Source organism: Anastrepha ludens, chromosome 4 (genome assembly GCF_028408465.1).
Source record: "Anastrepha ludens isolate Willacy chromosome 4, idAnaLude1.1, whole genome shotgun sequence".
NCBI classification, from domain to species: domain Eukaryota; kingdom Metazoa; phylum Arthropoda; class Insecta; order Diptera; family Tephritidae; genus Anastrepha; species Anastrepha ludens.
Window position 1 is genome coordinate 62,945,210 of NC_071500.1, and position 27,453 is coordinate 62,972,662.

The 27,453-nt window shown below is 36.3% G+C and overlaps 1 protein-coding gene across 1 annotated transcript in view; it reads left to right on the forward strand.

Moving 5' to 3' along the window:
• LOC128861853 (uncharacterized) overlaps window positions 1-20,488 on the forward strand; it is a 41,210-nt gene extending 20,722 nt beyond the window's left edge. Inside the window, exons 9-15 of the mRNA XM_054100229.1 lie at window positions 12,126-12,219; window positions 17,313-17,482; window positions 17,548-17,887; window positions 19,119-19,515; window positions 19,591-19,666; window positions 19,742-20,125; window positions 20,205-20,488. Coding sequence (XP_053956204.1) covers window positions 12,126-12,219; window positions 17,313-17,482; window positions 17,548-17,887; window positions 19,119-19,515; window positions 19,591-19,666; window positions 19,742-20,125; window positions 20,205-20,348 — 1,605 coding nt within the window. The 3' untranslated portion in view covers window positions 20,349-20,488. The remainder of the gene's footprint in view (window positions 1-12,125; window positions 12,220-17,312; window positions 17,483-17,547; window positions 17,888-19,118; window positions 19,516-19,590; window positions 19,667-19,741; window positions 20,126-20,204) is intronic.
• The last annotated feature ends 6,965 nt before the right edge of the window (window positions 20,489-27,453 follow it).

Below are 27,453 nucleotides of genomic sequence, written 5' to 3' on the forward strand. Positions count from 1 at the left end.
TAAAATGAAAATTAAAACGAAGGAATAAGAAATTTAATAGCTAGCAGTAATGCGGGACAATCGATTACACCACTTACCAAGCCATGCACAAAAGACATGAAAGGAATAGTCCTTCTGCTTTCGAGGGACTTAAGGCTAAACAAAAGGAGGCGAGAATTGTGCGGAGGGATGGGAGTGGAGAAATTTAGAAAAGAAAGGGCATATTTAAGGAAAGCCTTGCTATCAAAAGAAAATTTGTGTAGAGGCCCCTAGATGAATGCAGCATATTCAAGCTTTGGACGAACAACAGTAATGGATGTATAGAGTTATTTGAGAGTGTAGGGATCTGTGAGTGACTTCAGATTTACGCATCTTTGCTGTTTAAGGCAGCCTTCAGCTTTTTCTGTTATTTTTAGTCATAAGGACCAAGTTGCCTATATATTTTCAAAGTATTCAAAATAGATTACGTAGTTGTTTTTCTCACTTCTCCTCACTAAAATGGACACATATACTTTTGTCTGCCTTCTTCTAGGTTCTGCTGATAAAAGCGTACAATATGCTTCGCAGATGCTGCTGCTTTAAACCTTTTTCGAGAAGATTGTATAGGGTATAATGTTACCTATCATATGGAAAAAAAGATAATACAATAAATTATTTAGTTACGCATTGCTCGCGTAATAGAGCAAAGTATGCAAAAAACGAAAAGCAATGCAAAGTAGTGGAGATTTTAAGTTACAACCCGTTAGTTCATTCTACTACGAAAACCTTGTGCAAACTACGAAAAAAACTCCAACAAGTTTTACCCAACTTAATTAGAATTTGTAGAAAAAATTCAAGTATACAGTTTTATAGCCCATTGAGTTAAGTGTAAGTTTGAAAATGGACAACAATGGCTTTGCTTTTTTATAATTTTTTTTGCTGACGGTGCTGGGTGTTTTGTTCTAAATAATGAATGCTCGACATTTTTTTTTTAATTTCATTTTCAGAAAAAAATTTTAAAATCAATTAAGGAACAAATAAATTGTCAAACGTGTCAATAGGTCAGCGAAACAGTAACTCTCGAAAAATATAACTCAATAACTGATGGTATTTTCTGAGCGATTAAATAAATAATATTTTCTTATAGAACTCGCTTAAATGGCAAAGGACTCTTAAAGAGTGTCAAACAATAGATGCATATACGAGGGGAGTTCAATAAGTACCCGTGTTAGAATTAAAGACACCCTTTTTTCAATAATTGTGTTTTTTTTCAACATAGTCTCTTTTTAGAAAGATACACTTGTCCCAATGCTCCAGCCATTTTTTATCCTCTCCAAAAAAAAAATGATATGTCGAACTCTCCAAAATATGCCTCTGTCTCGGCGATGACTTTCTCGTTTGAACTAAATTTTTTTCCCACCAGCCATTTCTTCATGCTAGTGAACATGAAAAAGTCGCATTGAGCCAGGTCGGGTGAATACGGGGGTGCGGCAGCAATTCATGCAGCTTGGCGGCGACAACTTCGGATGAATGTGTTGGTGGGTTATCGTAATGAAACAGCACCTTCTTTTTCGCCAAATTCGGTCGTGTCTCCATAAATTTTTGTGAAAGCGGTCCAATAACTCACTGTAGTATTGTCTAGTGAGAATGACGGCGTTCGCATCCGAAAAAATCGTCGCGATGACCTTTTCGGCCGATGGGTCTGTCTTCGGCTTCTTTGGAGCAGATTCACCGGGAGAAATCTATTGTTTTCATTACAGATTTCATTATCGGTGACAACTCGACGAAAAAATTCCTTCGGATCTCGCTTAAATTGCTCCAAACATTGCTTCGAAGTTTACAGTCGCATCCGCTTGTTGTTGCTTGTGAACAATTGCGGCACCTATCGGGCCGACAATTTTTTCATCGCCCTTATGATGTAAAATATTTATTGCCGTTCCGGTCAACAAAACTATGACCACTTTTACTTCGCGCACTTTCGTTCGTCGTTCAGCACGGACGTGTTTCGAATTAATCGAATAGCTGCCAAATCCAAAGTAACCTATAAATCCGTCTGAAATTTGTTTTGCCGTCCTTTGACAGATGGCAGCATACCATGCTAGCACCAACTTTCCTCAGGAACCCTCTATGTCGTCAAACACGGGTACTTATTGAACCGCCTTCGTATAGTAGTCTCGTTCAAATAATTTGCAACTTAGTAAAAATATTCGTGATGCTTTATGTTGTTTAACTGAAGTTTATTTATTTCGATCGATACATTTCCTGATCATAATTTGTGTGCAAGAATTTTTTATTTGAGAAATTGTGATGCATAGACTCAAACAAATTCAGCAAAACAGTGCACTCGCTAATTATTGACGATTTTAATAATGAAACTTCTCAAACAGATATTTCCATACAATATGACATTTCACGAATTATTTTCAACTTTATAAAAAATAAAGATATCTCAATAGTTCATTGTGTGATTTGATAAAAAAAGCTGATTGGCAATGCGATTGCGATAAAAGAATATTCGTTTAAAAGTACTCCACAATAGGCAAAAGAGCTTAGGTTGCCATACCAAATTCTCTTCTTCTCTGAAATAAAAACAAAATAAAAGGTCACAGGCAGCTAACAGCTGAGTTTGTGAGTGGCTACCACTCAGTTGCCCGTGGTTCAAAATCCGCTTTGGATATAAAACATAAATAGGCAATGGCAAACCTCTGAAAGGTTTTCTATGAAAACACTTCTCAAAGAAACCATTTGCCATTCAGAGAATAAGGCTTTTGATTTCTCCATTTGTCAATTTGGACAGTCTTAAGAGGAGAAAATGGAGGAGAAGCTCGGCCAAACACCTATACGATATTAGTGTATTATTGCTTGTAGAAATGTTCACAAATTAACTGTAATTTATAAGCGGCGTCATCTTGACAGGCAATAAAATAAAATAAACTATTTACATACTTAAGAATATGTCTCGTTCGTGTAAACAACAAAAATACTAAGAAAAAAAAAACAAGTCGAAGTTCAAATACTTGAGGGAATAACTTGTTGACGACCGATTTTATTGAACTGGTTGGTTTGCGGTTAAGTAATTTATGAGCGAAGTGAGCGGCAAAGTATTTATGACAAATAAAACGGCAAAGAAAACATGAACGCTCTCATCACAGGTGTTGGTATTCGTAACATGTGAATATTTACGTCTGTACATACCTATGTATGTGTATATATTTATAAAATACGCACATTTGGACCGTGTTAGTAAGGCAATGCAAGTTGATTAAGTTAGAATGTTAAGGGGAAGTGAAGGGAGTTAGTCTGAGTTTTGGGGGATTTATTTTTTGAATTTACTTAATTAAAAATGAGTATCTAAAGTGTACAAGTATTTATTTCAGTTCGGTAGTTTGGAGCGGTTGACTTTGACTAGCGAGAGCTAACCCTTTAGATGGCATAAAAGGCTGCAAAGCGAATGGTAATCCTCACTATATTCACATTTGAATGGGTTACCTGACACCGCAACCTTAAATTAGAAATTTTCAAAAGCAAGTTCCCTCAAACTTATCACTTACTTATACAATAAAATAATAAAAAAATGGGTAGGTTATAACGCTTAGGTCAGCCCAGCTATATAAAGGTATTAATAAAAAATAAATAAATAAATCATTGGGGCAAACACTCTTGTAAGGTGTTTGGCCGAGCTTCTCCTACTATTTGTGGCGTGCATCTTGATATTGTTCCACATATAGAGGGACCTACAGTTTTAAGCAGTTTTTTTTGCCGTTCGGTGGAAAATGGTTTTTATGATGAGCTTTTTCATGACAGAAACACACTCCGAAGTTTGCCATTGCCTGCCGAAGGGCGACCGCTATTAGAAAAAACCTTTTATATTAATTGATGTTTATGCACGTAGGCCCGAACCTAAGCACTCCTGAATAGTAGTTACGCACCAACCCATTCGGCTACGGCGGCTGCCGTTAAAGACCGAATTGGTTTAAAAGTTGTTTTTGGCAATTGAAAATAAAACTTATTTATCGCCCTTTACTACTTTATAAATAAAGCTAAACTTTTCTGGTAAAAGTAATCGGGAGAAGTAATAGTCAGTGAGACGCACGCTACAAACACCCAAAAAGGGCGTACGCGCCAATTATATATATATATATAAAGGGTGTATTTTTAGAGGTTAGGTTTTTAAGTTGGCACTACTTTTTTCGTAGACAGCTGTCACTTGATTTATGCTCAGTTTGGTTTGCCATTTCATAATGAATAGACTTACACCTGAACAACGTTTGCAAATCGTGCAAATTTGTTACGAAAATAATGGTTCGGTTCGCGCGGCGCATCGCGCGCTGCGTCCAATATTCGGTCGACATAATCGTCCATCGGTTTCGCACCACGTTTGCTCTAGTGGATAATACGAATCCTCAGAGACGTTGTACAGTGCGCACCGAAGACGCTATTGCTGCTGTGGAGCAGAGTATCGAAGAAGACCCGAATGAGTCCATCCGCCATCGCGCGCAGCAATTGGAGATGTGCCCATCCACTTTATGGAAGATTTTGCGGAAGGATCTTGGTTTGCGGGCTTACAAAATCCAACTCGTGCAAGAATTGAAGCCGAACGACCATCAAGCGCGTCGCACGTTCGGTGAATGGGCCCAAAACGAGATGGCCACCGATCCCGATTTTCACAAGAAAATTTTGTTCAGCGATGAAGCTCACTTTTGGTTGAATAGGTATGTCAATAAGCAAAATTGTCGCATTTGGAGGGAACATAATCCACAAGCCACTGCTGAGACGCCGTTACATCCTCAAAAAGTCAGTTTGGTCTCTTTTTGGCTCTATGGGCAGAGGGAATCATTCGTCCATATTTCTTTAAAAATGAAGCCGGCCATAATGTTACAGTCAATGGAGAGCGCTATAGAGCCATGATTAATGACTTTTTCGTGTCTGAATTGGACGATGTTGATGTGGACGACCTTTGGTTCCAACAAGACGGCGCTACATGCCATACAGCCAACGCAACAATCGATTTATTGAAGGAAACTTTTGGTGAGCGCATTATCTCGCGCCGTGGACCTGTGGCGTGGTCTCCAAGATCGTGCGATATAACACCGCTGGACTATTTCTTGTGGGGCTATGTGAAGCCGCTTGTCTACGCAGATAAGCCCGAGACGATTGACGTCTTGGAAGAGAACATTCGGCGCGTTATTGCTGACATACGGCCCCAATTTCTGCAAAAAGTGGTCGAAAATTGGGCCTCTCGGCTGGAATTTATTCGGCCACTTGCCCGAAATCATTTTTAAAACATAATGGCAAACCCTTATCTTTATAATAAAGCTAAATTCTTGGCCATAACATTAAATTATATACGTTTTATTTCATCTTGAAAACCTAACCTCTAAAAAAAACACCCTTTATATTATATAACTCCTTAAAGCAACTATGGTCGTAGGTATTTATTTGCACATAAGCGGTTCGCACGGTTGATTGTTTGGTTTTTCTATTTAATTCAGTAAAAGTTTAATGACTGCTTCATTACTCATCTCTAAGTATGAACGATCTAGGCAGCAGGCCCCTACCTTCCTCTTATTGATTGGCGCGATAACCGCTTACGCAATATTGGCGGAGCTTAACAACGCGCGCTAGTCATTTCTTTCTCGTGCTAACCGGCGCCAGTTGGACACATCAAGTGAAGCCAGGTCCTTCTCCACCAGAAATGTGTGCCCGAGTGATTAAGTTCTACGACTCGAACGATATTTTCCAGCATCAGGTTAAAGAAGTCACACGACAGCGAGTAATCCTGTCTGAAACCTCGTTTGATATCAAATGGCTCGGAGAGATCCTTCCCATTTCTGACGGCGCTGTCACGTCATTTTGCATAGCCGTATATGTTTTGAGGGGATACCAAAATCAGACATATATGGTAGTATTATGAATATCTGATCGATTGTAGATATGCCTAAACTGCGCTGATAAGATCCAATCAGTTGATTGAGGGTGGACTTCAACCTTTCACACAATACGATCGCTAGAGCTTTATGGATGATTTTTAGAAAACTAATCCCGCGGAGGATGGTTCCCCATGTAGAAGTCCACACAAGTGGAGAAAGTCCGTGATCATCATTCACTTCGGAGTGGCCAGGACGATTATTCTCCATATACTCCATGCAGTTGCATAAATCCAATATGAGAATCGGCTGAATAAACTACATACATACATGCTCTGGTTGGTTGGTTGGCTAGAGTGGTGATTCATCCAGTGCTTCCTACCCATTTTGTTTACCAGTTATTTACGGCATGACTATATCCAGTCTGTGCGGTTTAAGAATCTTATTAGGTTGTTTACATCTAAACCAGACAGTTACTCGAGACCCTCGAACAGCGGTTTGTCTAGGGTTAACATTCTGTGCTTCCATAGGGTCTATCCGAAAGAATAGCGATGTTGCCCTTAAAAGAGAAATCTGAGAAAAGAGAAATCTGAGAGAGAAACTCCTCGAAGTCACTGCAGGTATTAGGGAGACGCACAGATTTTTCAGTTCGAAGTCTATGCGAATATATACCAGCTCCAACACCACAATTCATTTTAGAGCCGTCTGTGTAGACTGTAGTGCCGAAGTTGTTTAGTGAGAATCCCTTATTCCATTCCTCCTTAGATGGAAAGAGAGTGGAAAAATTCCTATTGAATGCTACCGTCGGGACGATGTAGTCAGTCAGTCCTCACTGAGGTTAACTGAGTTTGTCGCAATAATAGACTGGCATGACCGCTTCATTTAGCCTAAATGCATTCATGGTTGCGGTCTTCTTAATGTGTAGGTCTATTGGAATAACGCGTGTCAGCGCGTTGAGGCCATGATCTGATTGCACCGACCGTTATTGCACTGGCTGATCTTTGTATTCTGCCGAATAGTTTTATGTTATATTCTCTCTCCAGAGCTTTCCAACAAACCACCGAGCCATAAGTTAAAATTGGTCGTATAACCGCCTTATACAATCACAATGTATACTTGGGTTGAAGACCCTATCTTTTTCCAAGCATACGTTTACAGGCATATAAAACAATTTCTGTTTTCTTTACCCGTTCTTTGACGTTTAATTTCCAGCTAAGTTTGGAGTCCAAAATTATCCCTAAGTACTTTGCACTGGGTGAAAGTGAGAAAGTGGACCTTATATCTGGTCGTCAATAGCATGAGTTTTGTTTTAGGCGCGTTTAAACTTAAGCCACAGTCTGTAGCCCAAGAGTTAAGCTCGCCTAGCGCCCTTTGAATGATCCCACTGATCGTATTGGGACACAGTCCTGATGCCATTAACACCACATCATCAGCGTATGCAACCACTTTTACCCCACCTACATTAAGTTTTATTGAGATTTTGCTAATCACAATAACCAGGGAAGTGGAGCCTACTACCCTACATGCCCTACTATGTATTTCTTAAGCACTTGCATACGGTCAACTTAACTTAACTGGATTGATAATTCTTTTAATTTGATTACCAATCAACTTAGAAATGTCCTCGCTTTTAAATTCATATTTATTGTGTATTTAAGTATTGCCATTTGCTTTACTTTTAAAATATCAACAAAAATGATTCACTTAGAATTCCTGAAATTTGTGAGTACACGCAATACCCGCAATGAATAACAAAAGTTAAAACAAAACCACCTTGAAGTGCAAATCCGTATATAATTTGGAAAATTCGCGTAGACAGACGCCAATCTAGCGAAAAAAACTGTAACGGAGGCACAGCTTTGGCATTATTTAGCTGCCGGTGCCGCTGTTGCTGCTGCTACCTACAATCCGTTGATACAATTTTAGTATTTTACTTGCAGTAGCTAAGCGGCGACACAAATATTGAAATGAAGAACGTTGATGATGACACACTGGCCAAGATTCGTATGCCGGACACGCCATGATTTGTATCGCAATATGTCATGTCCAAAGAATTTTAAGTATGAAAATTTATATTATTAAGCAATCGAGTAAAATCCTCTATTACAAAAGAAAATTTAAATTGACGAAATACGTATGTGTGTGATATTATGTTCTTATGTATGTAGTTTTCGGTGTACTATAACAACTTTCTACTCAGTCAACTGTAAAGGTGACTTACGCATGGTGTGTACCAGCTGAACAAGATGTAATTAAAATTGTAACTAGTAGGGGCGTCACCACCTTTGGCTGTGAAAATGTTGCAATATTTTTCATGAAACAAAATCTTGAAATTTTTAAATCTGAATATAAGGGGTGCAAAGATTTACAGATACTTTATAAACATTTAGTTGACACAGGTTGCGCGGGAGTGGATTTGGTCTACCCTTCTTATTTATCCTTAACTGTCTTTTATTAACAGCGGCTATCAAACTCTAACAAAAGTAATATAATATTAATAGTCAAGAAACCCGAAGTTTTTAGCTTCCTTCATAACATGGAAATTTGAGGTCTCAATGCATAAATATAGCCTAAATTTAGTTTAATTAAATAGTTTTCAGACGTTAGAGTTCCATTTATTCAAATTTTACAGAAGGCCCAGAAGAGTTCGTTATAATTTTTTGGGTCTAATCATTCTGAAAGCACAATTTTGAAATACCAAAAAGAGATATACGAGCAAAAGAGATCTATTCTGCAAAGCCCACAGAGATACCTTTATTTTACGGCTTTTTAAAAATTTAGCACATTTTGTAGTTTATTGTTCCATTATTTATATAAATGTACGGCAATTCCGCCAAGGTGGTAGTCTTAGAATAAGTTATTAATTTCCACTACCCATTTCACAGGAACGTCAGTTGATGGTCTCAGAGAGACCCATTTTGTGACCTGTAAAGTAATCAGTTAATAGTCTTAAGCCTTTTCTGTTGAGTGAAAGTCGCTTATCGGAAATTTCTCTATCTGGCGTTGTTTTGCTTGTTGCTGATCGATATAATTTCGTCAGTGTTCAATGAATTTTTCCAGCTCCCACTTTCTGAGAAAATCCTTATTGTAGCCGTTTTTAAGTCCACAGAAAGGCTCAGAATCAATTAGAGACATGCTGGCCCCTGTTTTAGCAGATGATCAGCCATTTCACTTCCCACATACCCCTCATGTCCAATATGTCCCGCTATCTAATAATCCTGTGTTGAAGTTCACTGACATGTTAAGAAATATCGGCAGTTATTTACAATATTTGAGGTGAATATAGTTGAAGGAAAGACGTTCAAAGCCACCTGATTATCTGAAAGTATATAAATGTTAGTTCCTCTCATTTTCGTGCGGAGACATTCTCTCACACATATCCCGATGGCATGTATTTCTGCCTGGAAGATTGTTGTCGTCGCATAAAGCGGATGATACAACATGAGGAAAGATATATTTTGGTAGCATTATATTAACAAAAAATTGTGAAGTGAACCTGCATGTTGTTAAAATAGAGTATCCACGACTTATCATCCTCCCACAATTCGTTTTTTGCCTTTGCCTTATTTTCGCTCAGACCTCAGTAATGTTGAATAATAGTTTGACCTTCACGAACTCGGCGGTGAGTCATATTCGCCTATCTTAAAACACTTAAATATTGAACAACACATGCGCGTGAGAGACATTCACTGCTTTATTTTTTTTTAAATAAATTATAAGTTTCCGTAGCAATTTCTCCAAGTTTCGTGTGAAAATTTTATGACTGTCTTGTTACACTTAACATTTTTCTGGCGAAACAAAAATAACAGAAGGGAGAGCTCCTGCATTACTCGAATCATTTGGCGGTCTATGCCGTACTTCTTCTATAGCAATATCAGTTTCATTATTTAATAGTCAACCCTCGTATACATTTTTTTTTTAATTATCAAACTCTAACAAAAGTAATTATTTTAAAATATTTTAGTCCGTTTCAAAAATGGTTTTCATTTGCTAATTACTTTGTCTTCCTATCAATAATTTGTGTAGCAACCAGGTTTGATTATCATGTCTAGTGATTTTAGATCTGTACATATATTCAGTATTTGAAAAGTCAGATCAATATAAAGATTTCTGTATATTACGATGGCACTACTACCTAGCGGATAAATTGTTTCATTCCATGACAGTAATAAATTGATATGAATTCAGTATATCAGTCGAAATAAGTGGTTTCTAAAAATTTCGATCCCACTTCATTCGTTTGATTAATTCCTTTTTTATGTTGAAATAGTTTTGTGATATGAACAGAGCTGAAATTATCCGGTATGTACCTCATGGAGTGGTTAGTTGAAAATCTATTGCAAAATTTGTACCGAGCCGACCAGAACGAAACGTTTAATGCGCAAAATTTTTAGAGCAATGGATAAACAGTATTTGCATAAAAACATGGAGTAAAACAGTTTATTCGACCAAATTAAAAAAAACAAAAACGTCCACAAATTATTCTCCATATCCGTTTGGTGTGCTCTTAGATATACCTATATATGTACGTTATTTAGTAGAACTACATACTTATAAATAAAATATGGGTAAAAACAATTTTTCTAGACTCTCATTTGTAATTTTATACAAATATATGTATGTATGTAATATATATATTTTCTTATGCATGGGGTGTTTTCAATTGTTTAATAACTGTAATTACAACGGTTATTTCTAAATACTCGTAGTATATTAGCTACAGAGTACGAGTAAGTTCGTGTTTTCAGTCTTCTGTTTATGGCGCGCATTTGGCTCTCATCATAATGCTCACTCACTCCGAATGCACAAACTGTGAGCTGAGCAATTGTGCTATAATTGTTTACACATAGAAATAGAAAAAGGGATAAAAATTTTGTAATATAAATTTCAATATTTAGCAAGAAACTTTAAACACATATTTCCTTAAGTAAAAGTAGTAATTGCTTATGTCCAATTTTCTATAAAAACTGCTGAGCCCCAACGTTAGTTATGCAAATTTAGAGAACTATAACGAATAATCGATTTTAGGCTTAGCTCAACTCTCAAGCAACGTACATGCCAAAGTTTTCATGACTTTCTAGATATATTTATAAAATTGTCATTCATTAACTTACACACATTTGTGAATATGTATGTATATACGTTTGTACATATGTATGGGTTTAATACAAACACACACTCCTACAAACGATCGTGTTTAGCTCAACCGGCTACTGCCTACTGACTACTCGCTGGTACTAATTGAAGGCTCATAAATGTAATGTAAATATAAACCGGCTGGCAGTTTGTTTATGCGAATGCTGCTGAACGGTTTGAATAAAAAGATTCGCTGAAAGTGTATAAAATTTAGCAACTGCTTGGTGAAGATTTGTTCGTGATTTTCGGAAACAATTCTGATTTGAGCGCGTACACAGTAGTAAGCATTCGCAACAAAATTATATGGAACGGGTCTAATCGAAATATAGTGAAAAGTGGTGACATATTTTGGCTTAAGGGGACAGATTCCTGTAAACGGCCATATTTTCCCTGATTTTCATTAAAATTATTTAAAATGAAGAATTCAATATATTTTTTTCAAAATTGGCATACAGTTTATTTATACATTAAAATAAAACAAAATTTTTTTTTAATCATTTAAAATGGCGGATGTGCACTCAATTCTTCCAGGAACGTCGTAGCGGGGCTTCTCAATCGGCGGGCATTGTAGCATCGGCGTCAGTGACCAGAATACAAAAAACCAAAAATTGTTTTGTTTATTAAAAAAAAAAATGAAAAAAAATTCGCGGAATAAAATGCTTCAAAATATTATTATTTTTTCGAAAAATTTTCGAAAACTTGTGAATTTACATAAAAAGTAATATCATAAAAAAGATGTGTCCAAAATTTCTGGGAGACCGGTCAATAACTTTTCAAGTTACCGTGTACGCCAATTCTAAAAATATAGCTTTGAGAAAAAAGCGTCTAAAGTTTGAATACGTAACTATACCTCTCCCAGCGCTCGAACGCAAAGAATAGAGTCGTCATGGTTGACCATTCGTAATATAAGAAATACTTAAATTTACGTTCTAAAATTTTTCTGACATATTCTTAAAGAATTACATTGACATTTTATGAAACAAAAATTTTTTTTTCGAAATTTTACAGGTATCTGTCCCCTTAAATATACTTTTCAACGATGTAGAGAAGGAACAATTCAAGAAAAATAAAAATAAATACACTTTCAGACTAAGCTTACATCAGTTAATAAATTTTAAAATAACAATTATATAATTAAAGTGTTGAAAATATTGAAATCAAAATTTTAAACTTTATGCGAAGTTAAAAAAAAATATGAAAATGTCGTTATTTCTAATAACATTTGTATGCGCCTTACTGCCCGCAGTTTTCTCACAAGGTAGGTATGAAATATTGTAATAAAACAAAAATTTACACGTGCCTGCAATTTTGAATAATTTTATATTATTTAATTTGAATCTAATAATACTGTGGGAAAAAGTTTTTTAAACCTGAAAAGTGCATTAACAAAAGCATGTGAATTAACGCAATTCTATACACACATATTTAACTGGTGTGCATTTGTGAAGATTCAAAATAAAATCCCCAAGCAAATAAAAGTTAGACAAGTGCTGCACTGCCTTTAATTTTATGCAGTAAATGTTGAACTAAAAGCAAATAAGTTATGTTTAGGCAAACGAGATTTGTAAGTTCGAAAAAAATCTCATAGTAAATCAATAAGAACAAGTTTGTGTTTTATATCATTCACTCCACTCAATAAGTTCGCAAGCTGAATATTTACGAGGTTCTCTCAGAGTGCCTAGCGAGGAGGCTTCTCAAGAACATCCAAAGCTCGTATAGGCTCAGGCGTCCTTCAAAATTGCAGAAAGATGCGCTCACTTTAACTTTGACAGACTTTAATGACAGGAGCAATATGCAGTAATCAAGGCACTCAACACTTTTCAGATTACATCAAAACTGGTGCTGAAATGTCTTGATAAACAAAATATCTTAGGCCAGAACAACCAGGTACGTCTCCTATGGGTTCCAGGGCACATAGCAATTACCGGAAACGAAATGGCAGATAAATTAGCCATGAAAAGGGCAGACTCTCCATTTGTAGGCCCATAGCCATTTTGTAGCCTAAGAAAGGGTAACTTCTTCTCTCTTTTTCATGAATTAGAGGAAAGGTGATTCATTCTACAATGCCCTATTAAAATCCCGGTGATGATTCTTAAATTATTCGTATTTAATTCCATACAATTTTTAAATCCATTTAGGTCAAAGCTGTATGATAAAAATGATAATTCAATACATCACCCAATTCTTTTCAATAACTTTTTTACTAAATAAAAACAACAATTTTGAATGACGGAAATCTTTGTTTTGACATTTATGTGCTCTATTCTTGTCTGCTTGTTAACTGTAGTTGTATAGTTCATAAGTGTGAAATAAGATTCATGCAACCAAAAAAATTTAACTTTCCTTTTGTGCCACCTTGTGTACACCTATTCGAGTGTAATGTGGGTTTACGACATGAATGCAATATTAGTGACAATTGCTGATCCCGAATAGTCTTAATTCCATAAGCCTTTTTTAAATAAAAACCAGCTACCGTTTTGAGTCTGAATATTTTCTCTGAAAAAAACTGATAAATTATTTCGGGACTTATATCGAGAAACTCTGGGAGTTTCATGATCCTGAGATTAGAAAATACAGGAATTGACAGCGCTGAAATATATTTCATTGTCCTCGTTTTCGAATTGTTTGGCCAAAGTTCTCATGCAATCGCTAGATTTTAAATGTGGGGTCATATTCTCCTACTTTTCTAGTTCAAGGATAGCGATTAATTATGACATTAATTTTTCTATCCAAATCTGGGCAAGTGATGCAACTGCAACTGCTCATGCCATTTCAGTTGTTTTTACTGCTGTCACATTAAGCAGAGTGGAGAAGTAAGCATTTTCTCTAATGAAGAAAGGATACTCAGAAAGTAATAAAATTTTATTTTGCGGAAAGTTGCTTCGGCCTAGATGAATCCAAGTTAACGAAGTTAATTCTTTTTCAGCAACAGATGTCTTCCCACTCACTTTTCTATTACAACAGTTGAGCTGACCTCCTCACGGTAATATTTGATTTTTCAGCACACAGAAATTCAAAAACTCCCCAACGGCTCAAGGCGAGCACAAGATTGTAGAAAGAAGAGGACAGCGATTCGTTTATATTTTGGATATTTTTGAATGCGTGTATTAATTTTGTTTTATTAGTCAGTTGTTTATATGACCACATATGGTACAGTGGCTCATATAAGTGTTTTGCATAGTCCTTTGCATGTCTAAATTTAAAATTTCTGATGTAGTAAATAGACGAATTTAATTTTCTTGATGCATATTCCCATTTTTGCATATTTCCTAAAGAAATTGAGCAGTCAGCAAGCACATATATTACACCGTTAAGTAATTACAACAAAAAACGTGCCTGGAAATGAGATTCTGTGCTCACGGAAGTATTTATTTTGCTTTTGGTTTTGAAATCGTTACTCGGAGAAGTTTTATTTGTTTACTTTATTTATGTAGCTGAACTGGGGGCTACTAATGTATATTAGTATTATTATTCCCTGCATTTGATTTAATTTCGTATATAATTGTGGAACTGTGAAAAGAGTGAAGATTGAACTTTAGCTGAAACAAACTCATTTATGTGTATATTCACAATGAAGGAAAATCTACAACATAAATTTGTGATATATATTAAGTTGATGCCGTTAAACGATAGAAAACGTAAAATATAATAAAAAGAAGTTGGTGATCGACTAAAGTTACTGAGAAGAATGACAAATACTGAAATAAAACCGCGGGAACCTCCACATAGCAGCCCTGAAAACTAAAAACTAACAAAAAAAAAAAAAAAATAAAGCCGGCGCCTCACACCAAATTGTCCTATGAGACAGTGCGCAGAGTACTCAGGTGCAACAAAACCATATTCACGAATACATCGCACTAAAAAAGCAAAATCTATAAAACAAAAAGTGTTTAGTTTTGTCAAAACACGCTCTGAGGGTAATTTTGTGGAGGTCAAATGAAGAGCTACAAATTCAAAACCTCAAATCCACTATTAAAGACGGCAGTGGCTCTGCCATGGTTTGGGGTTCTAAGTCAGCTCTGAGAGTTTTTATAGACAGGCGATAGATATTCGAGAGAAATTTACATTCCAGTGCCGAAAAAATTGGTATGACAAGGAAGCAGTTTTTATTTCAATGATGTTAAAAAGTGGATATTTTTCAACACAAGGCATTTGCAAAGACCGCCATAAAGTTCTGTCATAAGCCCATATATTTAGAAAATTTTTGGAAAAAATGCGGGAAAACAAAATTTAATCATAAAGTGACCTTAAGGATGTTTTACTCTAGGAGTGGAGAAAACTACTTGCTGAAATTTGTCGAAAGTTGGTAGATTCTTATCCTTAGAGGTTGTTTCCAAAAATAATGGTTATCATACGAAATGTTAAATAGCTTGCACATTATGAACGACTGCTAGTCCAAAGCGAAATATTTTTCTCAGCAATGAAATACTGATTTTTTTACGGATTGTTAAGTTCACATGAAAAATATTTTTTTTTTAAGTTTTTCTAAATTATTTATGTGGTAAAGGGTCTTTCAAAAGTGACACCTAGAAGTCAGTAGTGAATAATTCCTGCACGGTTTCTTGTTTATGTCATCTTCGACACTTAGTAGATATATGTATAATTTTGCACAAAGGTTTAAAAATTTGCTTAATCGGCTTCACATGAAAAATACTTATGTGAGCCACTGTACGTGCGATTTTTTAACTCACTAGGAACTGGTCTTAATTTAATTTTCAGAAGCAGTTTTGATGTGCTTTCAATAACAATGCAGTCAAAATATTACTCGTGTCATAGCACTTAGTATTTCGTATGCAAGCGCTGTAAACCAGTTGATGGTCTGGTAGTAGCCGGCTTCAAGGTTACGAATTTCCAGCTCGAAAAAAATTAAGTATAAAAAAAAGAAACCAGACAAAGCAACCAATCGTACAAAAATAATTTGAAGCCATGACAATGAATTTGAACTAAGCAAGCACTAAGTGAATAATTAAGTGCCAGTTATCGTAGCTACAAATCAGTTTAAATATTTTATTTGAGAGTAGAAAAGTAAAAACAAAAAAGAAATTGCAAATATGCTCAAATACCGCAAAGACATTTTGTTTTTATTATGGCTATTAAATAACGATACCACTTCAGACAAAAGTCTACATGTGTCAAGCTCCAGTGACAACCTCCTTCTCTTTTGCAAACAGTACTTCTTGCTTCCGTAAACTTATCAGCACAGACATAGCTCTCGCTCCCATTAAAGTTGTTTTTGTTTTGTTTACTGAAAAAATGTGAAGTGTAGCAATAGAGCAAAGAATTGTTGTGAAATTTTCGTATTAATCTTGGAGGAACCGTTAAATGTAATGTGTAAGATAGTACACATATGTATATAAAGGGTGAACAATTTAGAGGTATCGGGTTTTAAATTGACATAAAACAATGAAAATTCAAAATGACTGGGAAACCTTCATTATTTTTGTGTAGAACCATTGATTACAGTTATATGAATTTCCATTTTAAATGTTGGCCGCAACTGCGCGTAATTCGAACATCCGTAAATACCAATTTTGGATGATTCGCTGGGGGACTTCGGTCGGTGCCTCAATCGAAGCTCATTTATCCACAAAGCCTTTAGACGTTCCAGACTCCCACAAATAAAAGACCAAAAGTGTGATATCACACTATCTTGGTGACCAATTCACTGGTCCAAGACGAGAGATAAATTGATCACCGAAACGACGTTTCACAGGCTATATGGCAAGTAGCACCGTCTTGTTAGAACCAACTGTTTTGGAGATGGCGGCTTTAATTTCCGGCACCGAAAAGTGCGATAACGTTCGCCATTCACTGTTACAGTGGTGCCAGCCTCGGTTTTAAAGAAATATAGGCCGATGATTCTTCCAGCCCATAGGCTGCACCAAACGGTTGTTTTCAATGGATGTAATGGCTGTTCTTGAATGGCTTCGGGCTGCTATTTTGCCCAAATACGGTAATTTTGTTTATTGACGTGGCCATTAAGCCAAAAATGGGGCTCATCGAGGGCCTCAACACTTTTCACAGAGCGTCGATTTTCATAATATATTGTAATTGTACGATTTGTAAACGTTGTTGGGGTGAAATATACATGTTGAAATCTTAATGAATACTGAAAAAAATTATGTATTTAGTTTGTCAATAGTCTCGCGTGATCTTTCGAAAATCCCTATTGGAAAATGTACTTTCAATCTAATCACCCTTTACGTACTTATATAATTATTTGACGTAGTATTGCCTGCGAAAATTAATACTGTAGCATTACATACTTTATTATATTCCTACATTCATAAATATATATTTATATTTGTGCCTTAATATCAAACTTTTTTCTGTTTCCGCACATATTTTCAGGTCAGTATAACTGCGTTACGCCCGAGAATTACTACGGCTTTTGCGTCCAACTTCAATACTGTCCGCAAATAGCGCAGGTATTCAATATACGTAATCGTAATCAAGCCGAACGGTATGTGATCGCATCACAACGTTCTTGCGGCACTCGAAATGTCAACGGCAATCCAGTGGTATGAAATAAATATGCGGCTTAAGCTGGTGTAAAATGAAACTTAATTTAACAAATTTATTTTAGGTTTGTTGTTCACGACCAGTAAATCCAGCGCCACAACCCCAACCGCAACCTCGGCCCCAGCGCCAGCCTCAGCCTCAGCCGCAGCCGCAGCCGGAACCAGAAATACCATTCCAACCAGAGCCCACTTTCACGGAGCGGCCAATAAATCCTTTCTTACCGTCAACCACTTCAGCACCAGTCATAATAGAACCGATACCACAACCTACCCAACCACGTTCCACAACTACATCTCGTCCCGTAACAATAACTACAAGTACAACAGAAGCGCCAGCTGAAGTTATAAACCGTTTAACGGGCGACTCATGCGTGGATCCGAGATTGAAACGCGGTGTTTGTGTTTGTAAGTAGAAAGTATTTCATTAAATTAAAAACTCAAGCTTTCAGGCTTCGAACGAATTGAGCCAAATAAGCAAAATTTTCATCAAAAGGGTACTTTTTATTAGGAATTTCGAAATTTGAAATCCTAAAAGTCTATCTAAGCCATTCAAACTACACACAATATCTTAGAGTTGTGAAGACTATCCTGAAAATGTATACCATTTTCTCTAACTAAATTGAGTTTTGGCGAATTGTTATATTCTTCAAATCTTTATTGATCTTCAATAATTTGTTTGAGCGGATGTAACCGCGCCGCAGCATCTAAATAATTTCGGTTTTGAATTATCCAATATTATACTACTTTGCAGCAATTTTTATGCCATGTTATTAGATGCACCTTGGTCCAGGATCGAACATCCTTCTAAAAGCTGCGCAAGGACATTTTCAGCACGACAACTTTTGTAGAAAGTCCTTGTATGATACGACATCGTTGAAGTATTGTTGTAATAGCACAAGGCCCCATGATGCCACTAGTACGAGATCTTGCTGGAACTTAATTTTTTCAATTTTAAGAGGTCGTTTGCGGTTTTATTTTTTGTTGGAGACCTTACAATCATCTTGTTTTGCCTAATGACTTTTATTTCATTGGTACATTTTCTTTAGAAGATCGGAGAATGGTCACTCTAAAGGGAAGCCCACTTTGTGGCTTACATTTCTAAGTTAGCCCGTTCCTTCATCCCCTATTTCATTTACTTCGTCTTGGCAATGTCGAGAAACTTAGTGTATTTCTTTCCAATTTTTAATTTCATTACCATGAATGCTACGGCTTTATGTGCAGTTTGACTATCAAGTTAGTGACGTTTTCAGTTAGTATCCGGGCTGCCAGATTCGCCCAACTAATTAGCAGATCTGCGGAGTAGAGATTAGCTGAGGACTTCTTCATCCTCGATCCTAACTTTTGCGGCTTGGTTCCCAATTAGCCGTTTTATTTTAATTTCCCCAAACATCGCTGTCGATGTTGGTTTGCGTTGAAATGTTGCATTTCTTTACTCTAGCGGCGCCTTTTGCGCCATGCTTGTAGTAAAACATCATTAAAGTGCTTGCATGTAGGGGAATGATCAGCTTTAACATCTTCGCCCGAATCAGATTGGGTACGCTTTATAAAACTGTGCTTGAGTTTGTTGAATTGAATACTTGATCATTATTGTATTGTAACCAGTAGTTATACATTTCCCTGCTTCCTCTTTTCTTAGCCATCGCCAGTTGTGCCGAACTGGTTGCAGAACTTTACGCCAAATCAACTGATCCTGTGTTTGCCGATTACTTACGTGCCTCGAATCGCATTTGTGGTGGTGCTAATTCAGTTGCCTGCTGTCCGACAAATGAGAAAGTCATTACAAAGGCGCCGGTGATAGAGCGCAATAGCAATGAGGTGCCAAAGCGACCACCTACTTTGGAAGAGGGTTGCGGTTACACGCACAGTACCTATAAGAAGATTGTTGGCGGTGAGGTGAGTAAAAAGGGCGCTTGGCCATGGGCGGCACTTTTAGCCTATTCAGATGGCTCCTCATCTTCGCCATTCAAATGCGGTGGCACATTGGTGACAGCTCGTCACGTGGTTACTGCAGCACACTGCATACTTAATAGTCTGTAAGTTGTAAACAGTAGAAATGTATGACTTTGTATTTTTTAAAATAATTATTCAAATATTTTCTTTGAATTCAGCGTCTATGTACGCTTGGGTGAGCACGACTTGAGTACGGACACTGAGACGCGTCATGAGGATATAAATATTGTGCGGGTAAGCGCGATTTCATTTGTTGGAAGTTTTGTGTTTTTTAGTTTAGCATAACATTTTTTTGCATTTGTTTTCTAGAAAGAAGCACATCCACAGTACAACAAACGCAATGGCAAGTCGGATGTGGCTGTACTTTGGCTCGAACGCAATGTTCAGTTTACTGATACGATTGCACCGATTTGTCTACCCACCTCTCAAGCGCAACGCACAAAATCTTATGTAAATTATACACCTTTCGTTGTGGGTTGGGGCAAGACCATGGAAGGTGGTGTTTCAGCAAAAGTTTTGCAAGAACTTCAAATACCAATATTTAAAAATGATGTATGCAAAAGTAGTTACGAACGCATCAGACGTTTGGTCACAGAAGACCAATTCGATGCAGGTGTTCTATGCGCCGGTGTGCTCTCTGGCGGCAAAGATACGTGTCAAGGAGACTCCGGTGGACCGCTTATGATACCAGAGGTAAATGATAAGCCTGTAGAAAATCGAATTTAATTTACTAAGTACATTTTATTCTTATTATTTTATTTTATATATACAGCCCTATAGTAATAATGTTCGCTACTACTTAATCGGTGTAGTCTCATATGGCGTGGGTTGTGCGCGTCCAGAAGTTCCTGGGGTGTACACGAGTGTACAATACTACATCGACTGGATATTGCAGAAGATTGCAGATACAACATGAGATTTTCGTTTGAACACATTTATTTAAGATAGTTTTTTTTTATATAGAAACACGTTATTTTTTCTAAGTCAGTAAGAAGTGATACTTATTAATATTTTGTTTGGTAATAAAAACATTAAATATAAATTTTATTCTGAGAACTTTTTAAATCAATTTTGGGAATATCCAAATATGTGATGTAATAATTATACTTTTTTTAGAATTTATTTCTTAGCAATTGGCACAAGGAGATTGACATCGATTTATGTGCTAGGCACGTTCCGAATTTCATCGTGAAATGCCACTAATGCGATTATTGAATTAATAATGTAATTTGCACTAATATAGTAATGAGAATTTATGGAACTTTGGTTGTATGTTTTTTTTTTTTTTTTTTTATGGGTGTAATTGACATCATTAATTAATTGGTTGCACTTTTATTAACGCATTTCCAAGTTGGTTAAATGCTGCTGATGTAATCTTGTTGTTTTGCTTATAACTTAGGCAAATTTACTAATAAAAAAAAAAAAAAATTAAAAGCTCTTTTACTGTAAGAGCTTTCGCTCAGATCACTTATCGAGCAGCAGATAGTACAATGAACAACGTTTTTTGTTGGCTTATTATTATTTTCCTTTGCAAAATACTCGATTTTAGTTATCGGTATTAAGCAAGTTCGCGCCTTAAGTCTTTTATTAACGTCACATAGAGTAGGGGATTTTTTAAATTTTATTTACTAATTTATTCGTCATTCGATTCATGAATTGGAACAGATATAAATAACATTCGCATTAAAATCAGTATTTACTTTTTTCCAAGTATCAGACACTAAAAAGTTACAATAAGCTACATAACCATTTTTACCGTTCCCACGACAGGCGGTTCTACGTTACCGGAACGACCCGGATTTATACCCGCCCAAGGACTGTCACTTCAGCAGCATTCCCCATATATATGTATGGGGAATGTTTATGCTGCTACAACAACAGCAACCATTTTCAAATTGTTTGGAAGAATTTGACTTGTTTGAGCATTATCAGTGCCGAAAGTTTTTTCCTCTAAATCCATAACTTCGTTAAACGGATTACTTACTTTCAATGTATGTGCTATGTAGTAATACCAGCTATAGTAAACAGATATCAACTAACCGATAATCAACGACAATAGTGAATTGTTGTTTATAACCACATGACAATAAGTTTTTTTCTATATTCTGAGTGTAATTTTGCTGTAATAGGTTCCCGGTACGAATCAGTGTGCCATAAATAGGTTTTCAAGAATTATTTTGCAGAGCGAAGAAAATCACGAATAGTTTATTCATAAACTATTCATTTTATTATTTCACGGAAAGCTTTATTTTGGAATAATTATTGATTCGAATGATGCCCAACTTTGACGCTAATACGAGTACATCTCTTTGTTGTAACATAGAAGAGAGACGTAATGTTTTTTTTTGTTTACATTTTGTACGCCTCAAGTGTAGTACATGTTTACGTCCCAATTCTAGTACATCTGCCCATGGACACTTAGTAAGTTATATAGCTTGGGTAGAGATTAATTTTTAAGAAATCAGCATTTAAATAAAATGTTTCAATGAAAAGCTACAAGATTTAATATATTAGCAACAGTAATATACTTCGGCGCTGAAGCCGAATGGGTTGGTGCGTGACTACTATTCGGAATTCACAGGGAGAACGTCGGTACGAATCTCGGTGAAATCACCAAAATTAAGAAAAACATTTTTCTAATAGCGGTCGCCCCTCGGCAGGCAATGGCAAACCTCCGAGTGTATTTTTGCCATGAAAAAAACTCCTCACAAAAAATATCTGCCAATCGGAGTCGGCTTGAAACTGTAGGTCCATCCATTTGTGGAACAACATCAAGACGCACACCACAAATAGGAGGAGGAGCTCGGTCAATTAAATAAAAAAAAACAATATATATTCTTAGCTATAGCAGGTGTTTGTGTCTGCTAATGCTGTTGGTCGCTTTAGTCTTAATTTCTGCGACCGCTCCATGTGCGCTATTTTTTGTAGCTCTTTGTTCGAATGAGTGTGTTTCATGGTGTATTTCTGGATTACGTCTTTTATGGGATCAATTTTTAGAACGCGGTCTAAGTCTTCATTTGTTATACACCAGGGCGCATTTACAATAATCCTTAAGATTTTTGATTGAAGTCGTTGAATTATTTGTATATTTGATTTACTTGCTGTCCCCCATAGTCCTATGCCGTATCTCCAGGTGGGTATTATCATGGTCTTACATATTAGTAGTTTGTTGTATACTGATCCTTGTTGAGTAATATAGTTGTCTGAATCTCTTTTTGAGTTCGTTCCTTTTTTGGATTATATGGCCCTTCCAGGTCAGTTTTGCGTGAATGGTCCTGCCCAGGTATTTAGCTTTCGCGTTTTGAGTGATGATTGTGTTATTAATTGTTAACGTACGATGGTCATGTTTGCAATTGGTATATATTACTTGGACCATTTTGTGTGCGTTTACTTGAATTCCCCATTTTGCGGACCAAGTCAACGTATATTTATATTCCTATCAGACGTAATTAATACTGTGTCGTCGACGAAGGTAGCAATCATGCTGTCGTCATTTGGATAGGGACTATCACATGTGTAAATTATATACAACAATGACCCCAATACGCTGCCTTGTGGCACTTCGGCATCTATTTTTATACCTCCGAGCATTCCTCCTAATGTTTAACATAGAAGTACCGGTCGAGAATAGTCAATTGGGAATGTTTGTTTTAACTTATTATATATAGTAGTCGTGGGTGTCATACGCTGTCAAAAGCCTTCGCTATGTCGCGATAAGTTACGACATAGTAGTTTTTCTTGTCAATTTTATTTGCGATTTTGTCAGTTACTCGGTGCACTTGTTGAATGGTCGAATGTTTATGTCGGAATCCAAACTGGTGGGAGGGAATTATGTTCTTCGCTTGTATGATGGGGTCAAGACGATCATGAATCAAGTTTTCAAATAGTTTTGAAAGAACTGCTAAGAGGCTTATAGGTCCATATGATGATGATTTACTGGCGTCTTTATTTAGTCTCGGCAATACTATTATGGAAGTTTCAGAAATAATAGCATTGCCGAAACCAAATAAAGACGCCAGTAAGCCATCATCATATGGACCTATGAAAATTTCCATGGAAGGGCAAATATTTCAGTCTAATGGATGTATTAAAGATGTTTCTTAAGTATATTAATCCATCGTCATGTAGTCCTTTTAATAATTTTCCTTTGATTATGTCATATACAGGAGATTTTTTGTTGTTTATGGGCTTGATTTTGCGTCGAATTTCGTCCGGAGTTACTCTTACGATTGGTTTGTTGCCTGTGTCAGATGTAGCAGGCAGGTTATAATTTTGAGTGTCTTTTTGATTTGAGAATGTCTTTTTGATGTGTCTGGCGAGTACACTAGCCTTTTCTAGTGGTCTTTTGGTCCTTGTGTTGTTTTCGTTTAAAACTACATATTGGTGAGGTGTTGTGTTCTTGATCTTCGATGTTGTTCGCCAGAGTGAGTAGTTGCTGGTTTTTGTTGGATCTAGGTTGAACAAAAAGTTCTGCCTTTTTTTACCTCGAAGTTCTTAAGCATTTCTTTAATGCCCTTTGTCATCTTGTTAAGTTGTGCTTTATCTGCGGGACGTCTTGTTGTTTGCCACTCTTTCCTTAGTCTTCTTTTCGATTTTATTGCACGTTTTATGGAGTTTGGGAGGTAATTTTTCTTAATTGTAGGAGACGTAGTTAAGTAGTATTTTAAGAGGCGCAAAATCATTCTTTATGGCCGGAATGGGATGGTATTGATCTGGATGACGTTTATTTTTAACAAGACGGCACTACGTGCCACACAAGCAACGAAACCATTGATCTTTTACTGGAATAATACCCCTTATTGGAAAACCCTTTAAAGAAAAATTTAGCTAAGCAGAAAAAACGTTGCCTGATTTTATTGAATTGTGTTGGAATTTTTTATGAATACTTCTACTATTATGAATACTTATAACCCATTCTACATACAACTGGAAATGGAATAAGCTTTAAAATAATTTTTACAACTAAACGCCTTTTCATTTACATGAAATGTAGTTCAAATTATGCAAAACATGGTAATGTGACACTGAAACAATGTCCAAGATCAATGTCCAAGAATATATATACAATTTATTTAATTTAAAATGATTTACTCACAGGTATATGAGTTTTTACTTAATATAATTTACTCATAGGTAGTGTTCATTTTTTATATTCGAAGTATTTTTGATTTTTGTGTAAAATTCCAACAAATAAAAGTACCCTTTATGAACAAAATTAGTAATTCCCTTTTGCGAATTCCTCATTTCTCATGCTTTATTTATGTTACCATCTTGTGGTTTTTTAGCGTAGTTGAAAACCTTCAACTGTCAGAAACTTTAATTAACACTAGTGATAACTAAGTAATTATAGTTTTGGTGCTTTAAAAAGCAATTTGTAATAAAAATGTATATTAAAAATTAGTTTGGCTCCCTTAAAGTATTTCTTTTATAAATTGGTGTCAAGATATTGTTGAATTCCCATTGTTTTTTACTACTTTTGGCTGTATGAGTTTCGTTCTTAGAATATATGGATATGTCTTCATGGAACAGCAATTTTCGAATACTTTTTCAGGTATAGCGCCCGATACTGCTTTCAAAAGCTGCAATGGTTGTTAGAAGTTTTACATAAACAAATTACTTCTAATAACCCCACAAAAAGTAGAGCAGAGGCGAAAAGCCACAAATCGTAAAAAATATTAATATTTACCTACATTATATCAAATATGAAAGGAGAATGGGGGCCATTTTAGGGCTTATCGTACCAGCCAGGAATTATGTTTTTGACAAGCGACGAGGCACTTGATGACAAATTGCATAAAATAAATTTAATGGAAAATGAGGGTGGTCACTAATTAGTGTGGAACGGTCTAGTGAATGCTGCTATTCAGTTATACATTCACTAAGTCAATTAACAGCAAAAACTTTGTTAAATCGCATTCAAGAGTAGCGAAGTATCTTCTACCATTACAAAAAAAAAAAAAAAAAAACAATAGTGAACGCACTTACGGCTTGATGTCCAGTTGCCAGCTATAATTTGTAGTAGAGGATTTCGTTTATTTGAGAACCAGAATTAATACCACTAATAATGCTAGGATCGAAATTCAATGGAGAATAGCTTTTGCCAAAAAGCGCAACTTTAGGCTGAAAAGATAATCGAGCAGTAAGCTTCTCCCATGGCGAACAAAAACTACACTTTATATGTAAGCCATTCAACGTGCTCGTTCCAATATATAAATCAGAAGGTTACCTTTTGGATGCTGAGAGAAAAACTCGTAAGAAAATATATGAACCTTTGAGCACTCGTAATGCAGAATGTTGCAAACCACGGAATGATGAGCTAAATATGTGTACGCGTATACAAGTTTTTCCCGAACATAAACAGCTTTTGGAATCTGGAGTAAGAGCAGGGGTTTCGTCTAAATCAGCCAATTTATTTATCCCCTTTAAACTGCCGAATACTGATAGTGTCTTTCACGCAGAAGACGTAGCGATCCTGCAGACATGCAAAATGCTTAGGGAGCGAGGAAGACATTAAAAGTTCCTCCGATAGTCAAGCCGCGATTAAGGCTCCGACGCCGCCATGGCGCAGAACGAAAATAGTAAACTTCTGTAAGGAGGAGATCAAATCTCTTGGGTGTGCAGACAACATTTCTCTGATCTGGACATAGGAACATAGAGGGAAATGAAATTGAGCTGACTGATGAGCTTGCCAGGAAGGTCTCAGAGACCTCCTACTCGGTCATCGGCATCCCCCTGACGGTTGTTAAAGGGGAACTGCACAAATTATTTCTCAGGAAAGTGCAGAAAAGATGGAGCTCCATTTTTTCATATGCTATTTCGAAAACCCTTTGGCCCCAGTACAATATACGAAGGACTCAGATAGTCCTTTGGACTCCTCGCCATTCAATTTCCAAGCTCGTAGCTGTGTTTACCGGTCACTGGACGATCGGCACGGACGCGGAAAAGCCAGGGTTACCATTTAACCTCCATTGCAGAAGATGTTGGGACCTTTCATAGAAGAAGACTGTAGAGCACTTTCTCTGTAAATGTCCGGGCTTGGCAGCTAGACGACTAAGGTCACTGGGCGCTCGTTTCTTCGCCGTAGATATCTGCCTGGGATTAGGAGGAGCAGTAGGTAAAAATAATTTTTGGGGAAAATAAGGTGGACAAAATTAATCCCTATGAATCAAAAAAATGATTTTGAGTGGCAGAAACCTTTATTTTGTCCTTTGCGTGCTCCATTGCTTGCCTACTTATATACTGTGGCTGACTAGTTCACAACGACATTACGACATCATTTGCAAAAATTATAAATCTTCTTAATTTAGCGCCACTTTGTATAAGAAAATCGTTTAAGTATAAAAGAAATATTGTTTAGCATTAGATTAGAATATTTGGGCACGACCTTTTTCATCACTAAATATAATATAAAGTGTCATTACTTTTGGAAATTGTAAGCATAATAATTCTGCTTTTGCATGAATTCCGTTTTTCGCGACGAAGCTACAAAGTTGTTAATGACTAATAACTTGTCTCCCTTTACTATGCACCTACATGTTGATGCAGATATTATTTCTTTTCTTACAATCTTTCATAAAAATGACAACAGCTAAGCAACAAAAATCATAGACTATGTTTGAGTTTTAGCAGTTCAATCTGTATTTAAGGCCAGCATGCTTTGTTACCTAAATCTTGAAACTAGTTCATGTAAATACTAATATATTTCCATTTTATTACCTCTACCGTTGATTTTAGTGAATTCCAATCGTTTATTAATCACATAGTTAAGATGAGAGACAACTTATAAGTGTACCTGCGTAAGCGTTTCGTGGGAATCCCCGGCTGTTCCACAACTTCAGTTAATTACAAATTCAATATATAGTAAATACTACACCAAAAACCGGCTGTGATTTGTTTTTTTGAAGACATAAAGAAAAAAGCGTACAGCAGAACAGGCAGCAAAATATATAATATATTGAAAGATGAGAGCTTCTCACAAGTTTGGTTATAATTTTTGGCAACAGTTACGAAATCAACGCGTA